This window comes from Scophthalmus maximus, chromosome 7 (assembly GCF_022379125.1).
Source record: "Scophthalmus maximus strain ysfricsl-2021 chromosome 7, ASM2237912v1, whole genome shotgun sequence".
In the NCBI taxonomy this organism is placed as follows: Eukaryota; Metazoa; Chordata; class Actinopteri; order Pleuronectiformes; family Scophthalmidae; genus Scophthalmus; species Scophthalmus maximus.
Window position 1 is genome coordinate 25,326,544 of NC_061521.1, and position 14,967 is coordinate 25,341,510.

At 45.1% G+C, this 14,967-nt stretch overlaps 1 protein-coding gene across 3 annotated transcripts; it reads left to right on the forward strand.

The window, feature by feature from the left end:
- Positions 1-946: 946 nt before the first annotated feature.
- On the forward strand, positions 947-14,813 carry LOC118314996 (cholesteryl ester transfer protein, plasma). Of its 3 annotated transcripts, none has more exons than XM_035641850.2 (17): positions 949-1,709; positions 3,552-3,666; positions 3,774-3,905; positions 4,046-4,116; positions 4,267-4,354; positions 4,455-4,524; positions 4,623-4,683; positions 4,895-4,986; positions 5,351-5,450; positions 5,717-5,796; positions 6,022-6,072; positions 6,155-6,307; positions 7,253-7,320; positions 7,450-7,492; positions 8,361-8,433; positions 9,183-9,268; positions 9,385-9,891. In XM_035641850.2, the coding sequence occupies exons 1-17, from the start codon at positions 1,568-1,570 to the stop codon at positions 9,460-9,462; spliced, it is 1,503 nt and encodes a 500-aa protein (XP_035497743.1). In that variant the 5' UTR covers positions 949-1,567; the 3' UTR covers positions 9,463-9,891. The 3 variants fall into 3 exon arrangements, with proteins under 3 accessions (XP_035497746.1, XP_035497743.1, XP_035497744.1); XM_035641851.2 differs by lacking the exon at positions 949-1,709 and adding an exon at positions 2,970-3,160; XM_035641853.2 differs by lacking the exons at positions 9,183-9,268; positions 9,385-9,891 and adding an exon at positions 14,486-14,813 and having other exon boundaries at positions 947-1,709.
- The last annotated feature ends 154 nt before the right edge of the window (positions 14,814-14,967 follow it).

Sequence of the window (14,967 nt, forward strand, 5' to 3'; positions counted from 1 at the left end):
GCCATCTTGTTTTTTATGAAACCAAAAGTAGGCCTAACCATTCAGAGTAGTGGGCCGGGTGGGTCCTTACTGTGGACCACCATGTACAATATGAACATCATGTTGTATTGAAGAAGACTTTGAAACCAGAGATTGACTATATGTCCATTTTTATATACAGTCTATGGTTTCAGCTCGCTACTTCAACTGTTGATATCAGTTTTAGACTTCTATAGCCAACAATCAGTGGAGTCGCCCCCTGCTGGTGATTCCAGAGAATACAGGCTCCAGGCACTTCCGCGTTGGCTTCACTTTTGAAGCCAACGCGGCTTCATTTGGGCGTCAACTCGTGTTCCTCCTCTAATTGTTCTTAGCCTCGTTACGAAGAAAACCCTGCACGTCAAGGTTCCAGTTCGTCTCTGTTGCTGCAGCCGCCGGTCAAAATAGGAAAATGATTCCGTGTCCTACTTCCCCTCCTCACTCCCTCTCCTCCTCTCCTTTCCGTAGAAGTTCAGGTCCAACCAGACTCACCCGGGAGTTTCGGAGGAGAACAAACGGACTCTTTGACTTCCACCGGAGAAGGAAGAGTTGGTGTTGCAGTGAGTTCCTGTATCTGGTTTCACTTGGAGCCAGCGCTCGCTCAAAGAGTCTTTGTTCAGGGAGAAGCTTTTCACCTGCCGAGAGGTTCCGTGCAGAGTATTCATGCTGTTGTCATGACCGTTGTCCTACATGTTCTTAAAACCAACAACCTGGAAATCGGACATATTTGTTTTCCCTGTGCACCGGCGACTTCGACTCAACTTAACAACCCACGGACGGATTTTCACCAAACTTGGCGTGGATATAACTTGGGAGGTGTTTCTCCAGATTATTAACTTTCGTAGCTGATTGGTCAAAGATAAAGCAGCAAAAAAATTTTTTGTATATATATATATATATATATGCGAAAAGAACCTGCACATCCAGTAAAAACACAATATCACAGAAAGTTTGAGACTGACATCTGAGGAAGCGTCTTGAGCTCAATACTATATGGCTCCGATAATGCTCCTATTACTTTTTTATTATTACAATATATATGCCTGATTGGCATATAAACACATTCTCCTGGAATTCATATACTGCAAACATTAAATGACTGTACTCTGTGTATAATGTCAAGTTTTTGAGCTTTTTACTTCATCGACGAGTTTGTACTTTGACCAGTTTACTTTAAGGGGAACCTCTGTGAGGCAGTGTTTGTCCTTCCATCGACATTGAATCACACAAGTTGTCCGTTCTCTGATTGGACGGACAACCCCGGGTTGCTCGCTACATAGCTGCAGAGCACACAGAGCCCTCCCCAACAGTGGGAAACACGAGGTTAGGACACGGGGGTGGAACGCTCATGGAGAACTGGAGTCTGAAAGGGGCCAAAAACAGATCATAGCTAAGATATTGATCAGGAGCAACTCAGAAGTCAACTGGTTAAACCTGAGTCGTCAGTCGCATCAGGAGGAGAGCAACACATACGGCCAACTGCAAAGTCCACAGGGCTGAAGACCTCGACTCACTCGACAACAAGAGAGTTGAACGATCCACGTGGACCATGAGTCTTGACGTTTCGCTGCTGCTGCTGCTCCTGTTCCTGTCTGTGTTTGGGCCGTCCCATGGCTGCCTGCAGGACCCCGCCTCGGCCTACAGATTCACCGGGGCTGCGTGCCGGCTCACCCATCCTGCAGCCGTCGTGTGTGAGTGCGATTTGGAACCAGTTTGGGTTTTAATGTGCAACGGCTGCTAGCGTCAATCGCCCATGTGATCAACTTAACCATTCACGCTTTTGTTTGCCAAAGTTGATGTTCAGATGATTTCATGCTGGATGTCACACCAGAGGAAACGGTAGTGAGGCCTGTTCCAAAAATGTCGTCTTCGTCTTTTCAGATTTAATTTGAGTAGGTTTACGTCAGAATGAATAAGATGGGGCATATCTGAGTTATTTGGGTGGTTTCACAGTCTGTGTGTTTTGGAGGGCTACGATCAAAGTCTGTTTGTTGAGAGGGATTCAGGGGCCGGGGGTATTTGTCTTGGGGGATAACCACCTCCTTGTTCTTCTCTTCTGATTGAGCCGTGAGGAACAGAAGAGTTCTTGTACTGAAGGGGCCTCCCAGAGGGCAGCAGTTGCTCCTCCTCGTTCAGGACATAATAGGGGTCCAGGTCTGTTTTTTTTTTTTGGGGGGGGGGGGGGGGGGGGCAGATTCCCAGGAGCTGCAGGATCCTGGTTTTCAGTTGCGTTGACAGGCCACTGAACCAGATTGATCTTCTGTATTACAGGACACTTTGTATAATAGAGCAGATTGACAGAGACGGATTCTCTTAGGGCGCTTTCACACCTACCTTGTTTGGTCCGGATCTCCGGACTATTCAGTTTGGTCCAAACCAAAATTGCAGGTGGGAAAGGTTCCTGGGACCACGGTCCGGACCAACGCACCCAAATCTGGTTCGACAAAGAGAGGTGGTCTCGGTCAAACTGAAGTGTGACAATAGTTTTTGGGATGGTGCGGACTTTCGGGCCACTCACAGAAAGTTGAGGCAGCGAGCTGTCATAGAAGAAGAAAAAGAACCAGGAAGGAAAGGCATCCCGCTGAAGTGACATCACATCGACGTCAGGCGCACAGCCATCTACAAACCAATCAGAGCCAAGTATAGGGAAACCTACCCACGTAGGTGGTGGCCAAAGGACGTGGGTATGTCAGGTTAAGTTGTTTTAGTGCGCTCACAAACTTTGAATGTGAAACCAAAACTAACCGGATCAAATTTAAACAACGTAAGAAACACGAGCAACGGAAGGAATATGGGAACGTTGAGTGGCTCCAGATTTGGTTTGTCACTAGATGGCAGTATAGGCACATGGTAGACTTTCCAATGGGCTCCCCTTTGGCCTACAAATTTGAGAATTGCATCGAATTACGTTGAGGAATAATTGACTAAGTATATTGACTAAGTGACAGACTAGTTGAACATTATTTTCCACATCGTTTCAGACTCGTATTAAAAGGAGAAGAGGCCGGTTTTCCCTTCAGACTGGAATGTGGTGTAGTTTACGACTTGGAGAAGAGGGAAGGAATGCAGAGAATCTGCGGTGTGAGGAAAGAGGATTCACGCCTTCGTGATAAGACTCTTTTCATGTTTCTGCCTTTGACAGGTTTTTATTGACGTAGAACTTCCATTCTGTGCAGAGTTTGCTCCCGTTTGCCTTGTGTCCAGGTTCAATCCACCAGGCGTCTGTCGTGAAATCTCTTTTGGGGGCGAAAAGGCATCGCTTGTTTCTGCCTCCTGGCCCAAAAGAGAGGGGGCAGAGTAGAGGATTACAGTGAAGACAATGTCTATGGATCAGATGGTGTAGAAACCGTTACTACACGATCCAAATGGGATGGTATTCTTTTTAAAAAACGAGTTTTTAAATTCCATCTTGTTTTCCTTCTCAAACCTTCTTCAGTGCCAGTGAATACGCAGTCGATAAGGGTTGTGTTTCCCATCCTGACCGTCGTGTTTAAGTCTCTTTGCCCTCGTGCTGCTATTTGTGTTTTTTGCAGTGAATGAGAAAACCACAAAGGTGATTGAGGCGGCGTTCCAACGTGCCAGATACCCAAGTGTGAAGAATGAGAAGTCCCTGCTCTTCATAGGCAAAGTCAAATACGGCCTGGACAAGTGAGTGGCCTCACACACACACACACACACACACACACACACACACACACAGGCGGTCGGACGACATTGACACGACGTAATGTTTCTCTCCGACCTTGCCGACCCAGTTTGGAGATTCACAACCTGACGATTGGCCGAAGCGGCTTCGAGCTGCGTGCAGGTGAAGGCATCGCCATGGAAATAAGCAACGTGTCCGCGGTCTTCAGAGGAACCATCCAGTACGGATACGGCAGCTGGCTGTGAGTCGGAGTGTGTTGGATGATATCCATGTATAGAATCAAGCATTTGAACCTTTAATCACTATCAAAAGTGAAGGAGTATTGTGCGTGTGAGGGAGTTACTTTGTACCGGGAACATCTCCCTTTCCTTTTTCCTCCAGTGTCAACGTTGCACAATCAATTGACTTTGAGATTGAATCTCAGATCGATCTCGGAATCAACCCCAAACTTTGTAAGTACATTATTTTTGTTATGCACAAAGGTAAATGGAGTTATTGATGGAGACTGTGCCTCCTCGAATTCATCTCAAAAATCCCTAAATAATCCCAACTGACCACTCCCCTCATGTGTCTCCTCATCTGTTCCCCGTCTCCTCTGTCAGACTGTGGCAAAGGGAAGGTGGCCGCAGACACATCCGACTGCTATCTGAACTTTCACAAGCTCCGTCTCCATCTGCAGGGAGACAGAGAGTGAGTGGCAAAACGTTTGAGTCCCGCGCAAACGAAGCACCTGCCCGTCGGTGTCTGACGCTTTATCACAACGTGTGTTTGTTTTGCTGTTGTTGTTCAGACCGAACTGGCTGAAGAAGCTCTTCACCGACTTCATCACCTTCACTGTCAAACTGGTCATCAAGGGACAGGTGAGGGCGACGGGGCAGAAGGAGCGAATGTTAAAACTCAACCGCGACAAAGAGTTTCGGTGACACAGCGACAATGACGAGTCTGTTCTCAACCGCAGATTTGCAAGGAGATCAACAAGGTGGCGAATATCCTGGCTGACTTCATACAGAGCACAGCAGGTGGGTGCACTTGTACTTTGTGAGGACCCCTCTGGAGTCTGGAGGAGGTCACTCTTCGGACACACCATTTGAAGGGTTGAGGGTTAAGTCGTGGTTTTAAAATTAGGTTTAGGATTGGTGTAAGATTAGAGATAAGGGCGTGAGGAACGCATTACCTCAACAAGTGTCCGCACAAAGGTAAGAGTACTAATGTGTGTGTGTGTGTTCCCAGAGAATTTCCTCAGCGATGGAGACATCAGCATGGATATTGGTGTGACTGCTGCTCCCGTCATCACTTCTTACTACATAGAATCATATCATAAGGTAAATCAAATCAGTGTGTGCAGTTAAAATACACAAATTAGATTTAAAAAGTTGCTGTTTTTCCAAATCTTCACGTCTAGTCTTGTCTTGGTTAAGACTAGCAAGAGGTGATAGTTGACCATTTAATGCATAGGTTGGAAGATTGAGGAAAAAAATGAATAATATTGCTTGGAATGTTTTATACATATATCAAACAAACCAGATATATTTTTAGAGAATTACATAAATTTTACAATTACTTTTAGATGTCAGCAAAAACTCGTTGTTTTTTGAAATTCAATAATATTCTCATATAAAACGTATAAACCTGAATTCAGTACAGAAATCATTCATCACTTTTTAATTTTGCTGTCAAATCTTCCAGGGTTTGACCAACTACAAAAACACCTCCGCAGTCATCAGTGACTCCGTTTTCCACCCGAGTCAGCTGACTGAAAACAGGATGGTCTACTTTTGGTTGTCAGGTCAGCAATTTGCGTTGTGTTCTACTTCTTTGAAATATTCGAGTCGCCGGTACATTGGAAAAGAGAGAGACAGATAATGTATCATGTCCCAATGGCTCACTTCAATGGGGAGATATTCATATTTAGAAAGCAAGAAGCGCAGTCAGGTAATGCATTTCCAGGTTTTGCGGGATTTGAGCAGGGTTAGCAATTTCTTTTCTCTAATTGGGGTTTTGAGGTGTATTTGTACATGAGATCTTAGTAATACGTTGTGTTTTGAACCTTAGACCAGGTGTTGAACCCCGTGCTTACTGCTGCACACAAAGACGACCGCTTCCAACTCAACATCACCGCGGCAGAGCTCACTGTAAGTCTACACCACCTTCAACATGACCAGTGAAACATCCATGATCAATACTGATAAGACAGCACGGGAACCTGGCTGAAAATCTGCTTGGTTCCGCGTATGGAAAACTACTGCAATCGAGTGAATGGCTACATCCCTTGGCGAATGGGCACAGGTGTTTTAAGTAATTTTTTGCAGTGTGATCTCTTGTTTGGGTCTGACATTATATGATGAATGTGATTTCAGGAACTTTTCAAGACGAATCTCTCCAGTCCCACGCCGGCAGTTTTTAGAAAGGTACTAGTAAAAACTTGGAGATCCCTGCACAATCCAAGTATAGGCCTTTGTCAGGTGAGTTATTTTGTGTTTGTGTGTTCAGTGTCTGTTGGAGTCAGACTCTCCAGAACTACGAGTGTGGACTTCGTCCGTTCCCTTCCTCAATACCTCGACTGTGGGTGCGACCGTCCGGGCGCAGGCGTCTGGGCAGCTCCTCTGTGGGAATCAAAGTACACCGACGCTCTTCTTTCAAACGGTATTTTTGCCTTCGACGGGACATTTGCAACCATCTGATATGAGTTAGAGAAAATGGAATATTTGATGGGTTCAGTCAGTGCTGCGCTGTTTTAAACGAATCCCTTTTTCCCTTAAAGATCTTCTTTATCCTTCACACAAACTGACTGGAGTAATTGAAACACTTTCACGTGCTGTGCATGAGAGTGAAAACATAGTTGGTAAACAAGCAGAGGTTAACATTGTGTCCGAAAAGTTAAAGAGCTGAAATAGCCAACCAAAACTTAAGCAATGAACGGTTGAAATTGATAGCTACATCTGGTGAATACACAGTGGAAATAACTAAATGTAATGAAAACAGTTCAAATAGCTAGCTGGAACTTTTATCAACAGTTGAAGAAGCTAAATAAAATGAATGAATGAAGAGTTGCACTTGCTATCTGATGAATAAACTGGAAATAGCTAAAAGCCATGAAACAGTGGAAATAGCCAACTAAAATTAGCGAATGAACAGTTGAAATAGCTAAAAGTAATGAAACAGTATGAAAACAGAAACTGCTAGCTTAAACTGATATCAACAGTTGAAGTAGCTAGCTAAAATTATTAATTAACAGTTGAACTTGCTAGCTAGTAGCTACATCTGATGAATAAACAGTGGAAATAGCTAAAACCGATACAAGCTATTGAAATCAAAGACTGTTATGTAAAAATCGACGTGGTCACCGGGTCCAGGAAGTGAAGCCGACGCAGAAGTGCCTGAACACCTGTAGTCTTCAGTTACAGGAAGTCTACGGACTCTGCAGCTCTGTTTTTAAATACGAAGGCAGATTGAGAAGATCGCCCCCTCAATCTTTTTGAACGTCAGCTGTAGGCGATACACCTGGTGGTGCCTTGTGGTATTGCAGAGTCCATGTGAGGGCGTCGCAGTGGTGCAGTGATTTGTTTTTGTTGGTTACTTCCTGTGTAGGACGTGACCATAGTCGTCACAGCGTCTTACGCTGACAAGAAACTCTTCCTCCAGGGCAACGCTTCAGAGTGAGAACTTTTATTGTTGATCTTGTTTTCTCAATAATTGCCTGCAGAACATTTTCATTTTTAACTCATGAGGTGACATTCGTAGTCCATGTGCTCGGTGTGTGATCCTCGATGCTCCTTCCTCTCCAGGATCTTTGTCACCCAGGCTACGCTGCCCTCGCAGAATCAGACCGTAAGACACTTTTTTTTTGTTTTCGTCTTTTGGTTCATTTGAACCTCACTGAAAATAAATGTTGAGTTCCAACTGCACAATTTTCATTCTCTTGCAAAACTCATACTTCTTGTCCCACCAGCATCAATGCTGCGTTCCATTATACCTCGGAGCTCGGAACGACGTCACACCCAAATAATCAGAGTCGATTGAATTCCAGTTTTTACATTTGGTCAGAAGTTGAAGAACAAGATGGACGCCTGCTAGCTGTTGTTAGCAAACCAGTTCATAATTGCTCATTACGCTGCATTTCAAGCATACTAACGCCACAGTAACACGTCCACAGACAGTGATTGGACAGTTACCAAGTGTACGGCAAATTTGATGGGACACAAATAAGACTTAAGTGCTAATAAACAGTAAAAACTACAGCTTTCACTTCCTGTTGCTGCACGGGGCAGCCATGTTGGATTTCAAAGTCGGGGTTGGTGAGGAGCTTTAAAATTCTGACTGGGAATTACCAACCTACAAGTCTACAAACCTACCAGTAGGTTGATAATTCCGAGTTCGGATGTATAATGGAACGCACCATAACATCTAGAAGACCCCTGACCAAATCCTTCAAAATAAAATCGTCCTGCCATAACCAAAACCACAAATCATTTATTTCCTAATAAAGTGCTTGTTTATTGATTTTGCTTCCTGATATTGGCAAGAAGACAAAGGTTTTGCGAGAACGCAAAAGTCTTTTCTCTTTCCCATTAAAACAATCTTCCTCGCTCGAGTGATGCTAGTTGTGAAAACACATGAATGAATGAATTCATTAGAGTATGTTTGAATGTTTTGATCGTATAGTTGTTCATTCACGTCTCTCTCTCTCTGTCTCTAGCTGCTAGACGAGACGGAGGTGGAGTTCATACGAGAGGCTGTGGAGAAGATCGGCATCCCCAAAGTGTTGTCCGGTGAGAAACAGAGAAAAGTTCACAGATATTAAAGTGAAACTTCACTCAAACATCAGCTCAGTGCCACCGACATCATTGTCTTGATGAAACATTACTACATACATCTATGGACATAACTATTATGACTTATTTAACAACCAAGACAATTAGATTTGGACTCAACAAGCAACAACACTTGTACAACCTTTATCTAACCAGGAAGTCACGTTGACATTAAAACCTCTTATACAACTGTCCGTCAAGACAGCGTCAGTTTGCAGCAGCGTCTTTACACTACGCCGAAACTCTCTCAAAGAGACAGAGAAAGGTTTTTACCTTTGAGTCTGGACTGAAGTTTGTTCCCAAAAACCAGGGGTCAACGTAGAAAAAGGTTTGTTTTACCAATAACTCACTTCGACACTTAAATTGACCATTTTTACAGATTAGAGTTTCAGAGGGTTTTTTGCAGCTGACTCCACCAGGAATACATTTTTTTTCTTTTTCTCAAATCAATGCAGCTCTCAGTTGTTCTGGTTGGCTGCTGCAAAGTCAATGATTGGAGGAAGTAGTTTGTGATGTTGCGTAACATTAACTTTACAATAAAGGATCGACAGCGTCACTAACACTTGTAACTCGGCTCATCAGCCTCCAGCAGCGGCAGACGACAGTGGAACCTCCAACGTCCACGTGTTGCATTCAGGTTCATTTTAATTCCTGCTGTGTAAAAAAGAAGCCAAAGAACAAATGTGTATGTAATGTGGTTTTCCCAGTTCTTGAGCTGGAGCTCACCCGACTCTTGGACAAACAGGGAACCAACTTGTTCGACATCGTGGACCCTGAAGTTCTCCCTCGGGACGTGAGCGACTTTTCTCTTTGACTTTTTTCCTCCTTTTAGTGTCGCGGCTCCGCGGTCGCTTCTCGCGCTCACGCCGCTTCCCTCCGCCTCTGTGTCCTTTCTCTCCACGCCTGCAGGGCTTTGTGGTGATTCAGATGGATTTTGGTTTCCCTCGTCACCTGCTGGTCGAGTTCCTCAGGAAGACGCTTCAGTAACGAAACCATCCTCTCACGCGCCTCGGACCAGGAACGATGACTCGCCAGCGAACGGCGCCTGAACACGACGTGTTTACAAGAGGCGCCTCCTGGTGGCGCATTTGTGTTTTCACCATTTCTTTTTACGGATGCGCGTTTCAATCATGCCATTTAGGTACAACATGTTGTTTTCCACCCAAGAGGCTGAAACTGAAGGAACCAGGAGAGGTCACTGATGTAGACTGGAAGTTCCCAGGACGTCGGAGCGCAGTCAGGAACTCGACCAACAGTCGGACTCACGTGGAGGCCGCAGAACCTTCAACGCGTTCTGACCCATATTTAAGGCCCCGGAGGAGTCGTGGCGGGTCGTGAGCTGCAGGTCAACTGGAGCTGTGGGAAAACTGTGATTTACTTGTCAGAATAAAAAAAGAAATAAAAGCCTTTGCCATGTTCTGCTTCAAAATGTCTCCATGTGGAAAGTGCAGCAACAAAAAGCTGACACGTGGCCACTATCATTTCAAAATGGAAAAGGGAATAATGTACAATACCTTTCCTGTCGGGGCTGCACGGTGGCGTAGTGGTTAGCACCTCACAGCAAGAAGGTTCTGGGTTCGAGTCCCGGTTCAAACCAACCAGGGCCTTTCTGTGTGGAGTTTGCATGTTCTCCCCGTGTGTGCGTGGGTTCTCTCCAGGTTCTCCGTCTTCCTCCCACAGTCCAAACACATGCAGAATGGGGTCAGGTTCATTGGAGACTCTAGATTGACTGTAGGTGTGAATGTGAGAGTGAATGGTTGTTTGTCTCTGTATGTGGCCCTGTGATAGGCTGGAGACCTGTCCAGGGTGAACCCCGCCTCTCACCCAACATCAGCTGGGATTGGCTCCAGCCCCCCGCGACCCCTAAGTGGATAAAGTGGTAGATGATGGATGGATGGACCTTTCCTGTCTCATCGACTTTTACATGACTAACATTTGCCTTTATCTTTGCACTTCTATTTCCACAAGCAGTTGAGCCAATTAAACATGGGAGCAGATTTGAGTTTGAGTTTCATCCACTGGGCGTCGCCAGAGTCCCGCACAAACTGGAGCATCTCGCTGATTCATGCTGGGAGATAAAAATAACAGGTGCGAGTCGGAGCCTCACAGCATCAGTTTAATCAGCCCGTGCTTTGTGCCGCAGCCGCAGACCAGGACTCGTGACCGGGACGAACAAAACGCAGCGATGACGTCATGGAAAGATTCCTCATCATCGTCCACAGCGATAAAAAGATGCAGCTTGAACACGAGTTATGATCGACTCAGAGTGATGTCGAGTCATTTCTCTGAAGCTAGAAAAAAACATGTGCAACATGTGACGGTGTAAACAGGAGGTGTAAATGAAGTCCATTTTGAAACGACGGAAAATTTGGAAGGCAAATATTTACTAGAATGTGTTTGTGGTCAAAACACTTGGCCGATTGAACGACGCTCTCTCTCTCTCTCTCTCTCTCTCTCTCTCTCTCTCTCTCTCTCTCTCTCTCGCTCTCTCTGTGTGTGCACAAATATTTTTCTGGAAGAGGCATGTGATTATTTATTCTAGTGTGCAATGATTTTCCTTGTGTTTGTTTTTGTCGTTCTCTTTCTGGCCACAAGAGGCCGAACTTGCGCCACAAGTCTACAAACGCAAACGTGCACATGACCTCGTCCAGGTGATTCTTTTTTTCAATTTCTCCGGTCGCTGTAAAAAAAAAACCACGCCGCACGTGCTGCACGTTCAATAATCCTCAATGTCTCTGTACAGTTGTGGATCCGCATCCTGGACTCCTGTCGTTCTGTGAAAGACAGACTCAAGCCGTGTGTTTTCCCATCAACAGCCTGGACCTCATCGAGCAGAACACAACAAACTGCGGCCGAGTCACAAATAAGTGACTCTCCCCCCGGCGGACCTCGACTCTTTGTCTCCCTGTTTGCAGCATTCCTCAGTCCACACTGCATTCTCCCCGCGCGGCCGGTCTCTGTGTCATGGCTGCAGGGCCCCGAGGCCTCGACACCACTCCACCACCGCGTCGCAATTCTGATCCTTCTGTCCGTACACGCACTGTACTGACTGTACCGCGCGAGCCGCGTTGTTTCGCCGCACAGAAAAGCTCAAATAGAAGAAATAAAGTCTGAATCTGAGGAAAGAGCGCAGTGACCTGTTTGTGCAGCGAGAGAAGAAAGTCTGGAAATAAGTCGTAGACACGACGAGGATGTTCAGAAACAAGTAAACAGAATCTCAGATCTTGGCGAGCGCAGAACAATTTGCAGTGTCCACATGCCGTTGTGCACTTGAACGCAACACGTTTATCCGCCAGTTGCTCACTTGACTTGAAATGTTCCTGTTGGACTCCGGCTGCTGCATCATGCAATGTTTTCACAGGTGGTCCCTGTATCGCGTTCCGCTGTGGAGCCAAAATGGCGACCACCGAGGGCGGGAAGAGGCAAGGTCAGATGGTGCCTTCACGTGGTGTCGGAATTACGGTAAATGGGAGTTGCCGACTTGGAAAATTGCACGTGAACGCCCCCGTCGAGTTGTAATTACGAGTGGGCGAAAGTCTGAGATATATTCCTAATTTAGTAATTAGATTTAGATTTTAGTGATGGATGAGACGTAATTCTTCATTTTTAACAGTGCAACTAGTATGAGCTTTTGCTTGTGTGCATAATATTCATCTGTAATCATATGTTCACTGTGTTTATCATCGTTCTATCCATAACAAAGAGACGCCGGTCTGCTAGCCCGGTGCAAAGTTATTTTATTATGTTATTATATTACAGCCATTTCGCAATTTCTTCCAAGTCGTTCCGACAACAAAGCACTTGAACGTGACATTCTCCTAATTCCGACTTCACAAGTGGGAAGTACTGGACTGGCGCTGAAGTCAGCAATTAGATAAGATAAGACTTTATTAATACCACGGCGGGGACACTCAGCAGCAGCGAGAGTCAAAGAAGCCATCAGGGAGGAGGTAGATGATCAAATATATATGAAACATTGTATAAAAAAAAAAGCTACATACATTATAGAGTGCCAAGTAATCATCCACCATGAGTTCACCACCGGGTGCTTCAGCGGCGGAATTCTTCACACGATAACTTATGAACCTTGACTTTGTAAAGGTCATAATGGGGCTTAAATAGTGGGAGTGAAAACTGTGTGTCTTGTGTGCGCCCATGGCACATTGTTTCACAAGTGACCCGACATAACTTTGAGCTGACAGCTGGTCACCGACAGGTACGAACAGGACCTCGACCCCTATTACTTTTCACCCCTCGGCACCTTCAGCAGGGTGGAGGAAAAACAATTACAAGTCCCAAATGTTCCCCTTTAGTGTCAGAAGACGGACCGCTCGCAACATGAAAAGAGTCAATCTCTGCAACCACAAGGTCGATATGATGAGTCTTAATGTCTACAGCCACAGTGTGTAATATTTAGAGGAACTTATTCATAGAAATTGAATATATGTGTTCATATACGAGTTAAATATAGTTCCATGAGGTGGACCGACCTCCGTGTGAGTCTCCATGTTTCTACGTCCTGTTGAATACGCTTGTTGAACTAAACGGTTCCAGAACACACGTCGAGTTCACGTTGAATTTTTTAAGACGCTGCCGGAAAAAAAAAAACGGAAATGGAATCAGCGCCACATGAAGTGTCCCCTGTCGGTCGCTCGGCTGGTTGCAGGTTTACAACTTTACCATCAGATGGCGCCAGAGAATGGAGCTTTGAGAAAATGTTCAGTGACGTTGTAGATCAAGTGAGACGTAGAGTCGTTTTATAGAAACAACCAGTTTGAGTCGCCCTCTGCTGGCCGCTGCAGAGAACACAGGCTTCAGGCACTTTCAGCATTGGTCTCATTTTCTGGACCCGGCGACCACGTCCGTTTTTCATATTCAGTCTTGTCCTGGCTCGAACCAGACATGAACACTTCCCCACGGTCACAGCTGGGTGTGTGTTCTGATGTATGTCCTAATTATGATGCGGGACTGTGAGCGTCAATGACACACGTCATATCTTAATTTTCAAATATAGAATTCATGCTGAGCAGCAAACCATCTAAGAGATGATTTGACCGCATAAAAAAAGAAGTGGTGATGACCTGCCGAGGTGTCTGGCGGAACAGTATGAACTGATGCTGTTTCTGGCGAAGAGTTTTCTCTCTGACTCTGAGTTGTGTCTGAAAGTGGGCGTGGCCGCTGAGGCCTCTGAAGGTTTCGGTGCAGTTGGCTGCAGTTTCACTCCACCGGGGCCAAGTCTGACTCAGCGCTGCGGCAATCCGTCGCCTCCGTGTCCATCACCTCGATGGGCTTCTCACATCGGGGCGTAAATCTGCGTCGACCTTCGCCGCTGTGTCCTCGTCTCAACCCGAGCTCTCCCAGCTGCAGTCAGAGAGGAGGAATATCCTCGTGTGGAGAGAGATAACCCTTTTTAATCATTCATTCACAGACATTCAGCTTTTGTCCAAAGCGACTTACAATAAGTGGATTCAACCATGAAGATATTAGCCAAAAAGTACAACATAAACATTTATCAAACAGGCAAAAAACTGCTTTAAATGCTCATGTAAAAACTTTAAAAAAAGAGAAATATATACATATATATATTTCATATATATACATATATATACATATACTTATCTCTATAATATGTATATATACATATACACACACACACACAAATAAAAGACTGATGTCATAGCTACTTTGTGCCCAGGGGGTATAAATGCTTCAGGATGGAATTGCCACAAAATGTAGTTCAGATATTCATGTTCCTCAGAGGAGGAATCTTTTCCCGTAAAACACTGATTCGTCAAAAACGTGTGGTTTTTTTTGTCATCTGTCTTTGTTTGTATCTGTATGTGAAACGTTTTATTTCATTTGCTGCCATCTTGATCAGGAAGAAGAGATATTGTATCTCGGTGGGACATTCCTGGTCAAATAAAAGGATACATTAAGAAAATGAATACAAAAATGTATAAATAGCAGCCAAGAGCAGCTAAACGATTCATCTGTGAACATCTGTCCACAGAAGGATGGTGAGTGCATACCTCCGCCAAGGCCATCGGCCCAACTCATCATGTTCAATTGGAAAAAAGAATTCCCCGACCGGGTCCGGCCCCGCCCCCTTCCACCAGACTTCATGAAAAATCAGTTTGGGCGTGTTTGAGTGATGCTGCTGACAGACTGTCAGGGGACCGGAGTCTGATGTTCGCTATGTTTGAAGATCATCTCCTGCCAAGCTTCTTCAAACCGAGTCATATTTTTCATACATTTCATAATTAAGTCGTAAATGTCTCTGTCGCTGTCTGTGATGCCAGATGTGTCCAGCGGGGCCTGAAGAGTGAAGAGCTGGTGAACGCCTTGTCGTAACTAAGATTGTTTGAGCTCTAGTCAAATGAAATGTATATGTATCACGTTCACATATTAATAAATGGACGTACTCTGCTCATCACACGTGTTAGTTTTCCATTTTTTTTACGTTAAATTACGTGAATTTTTGTAAGTGTTCCC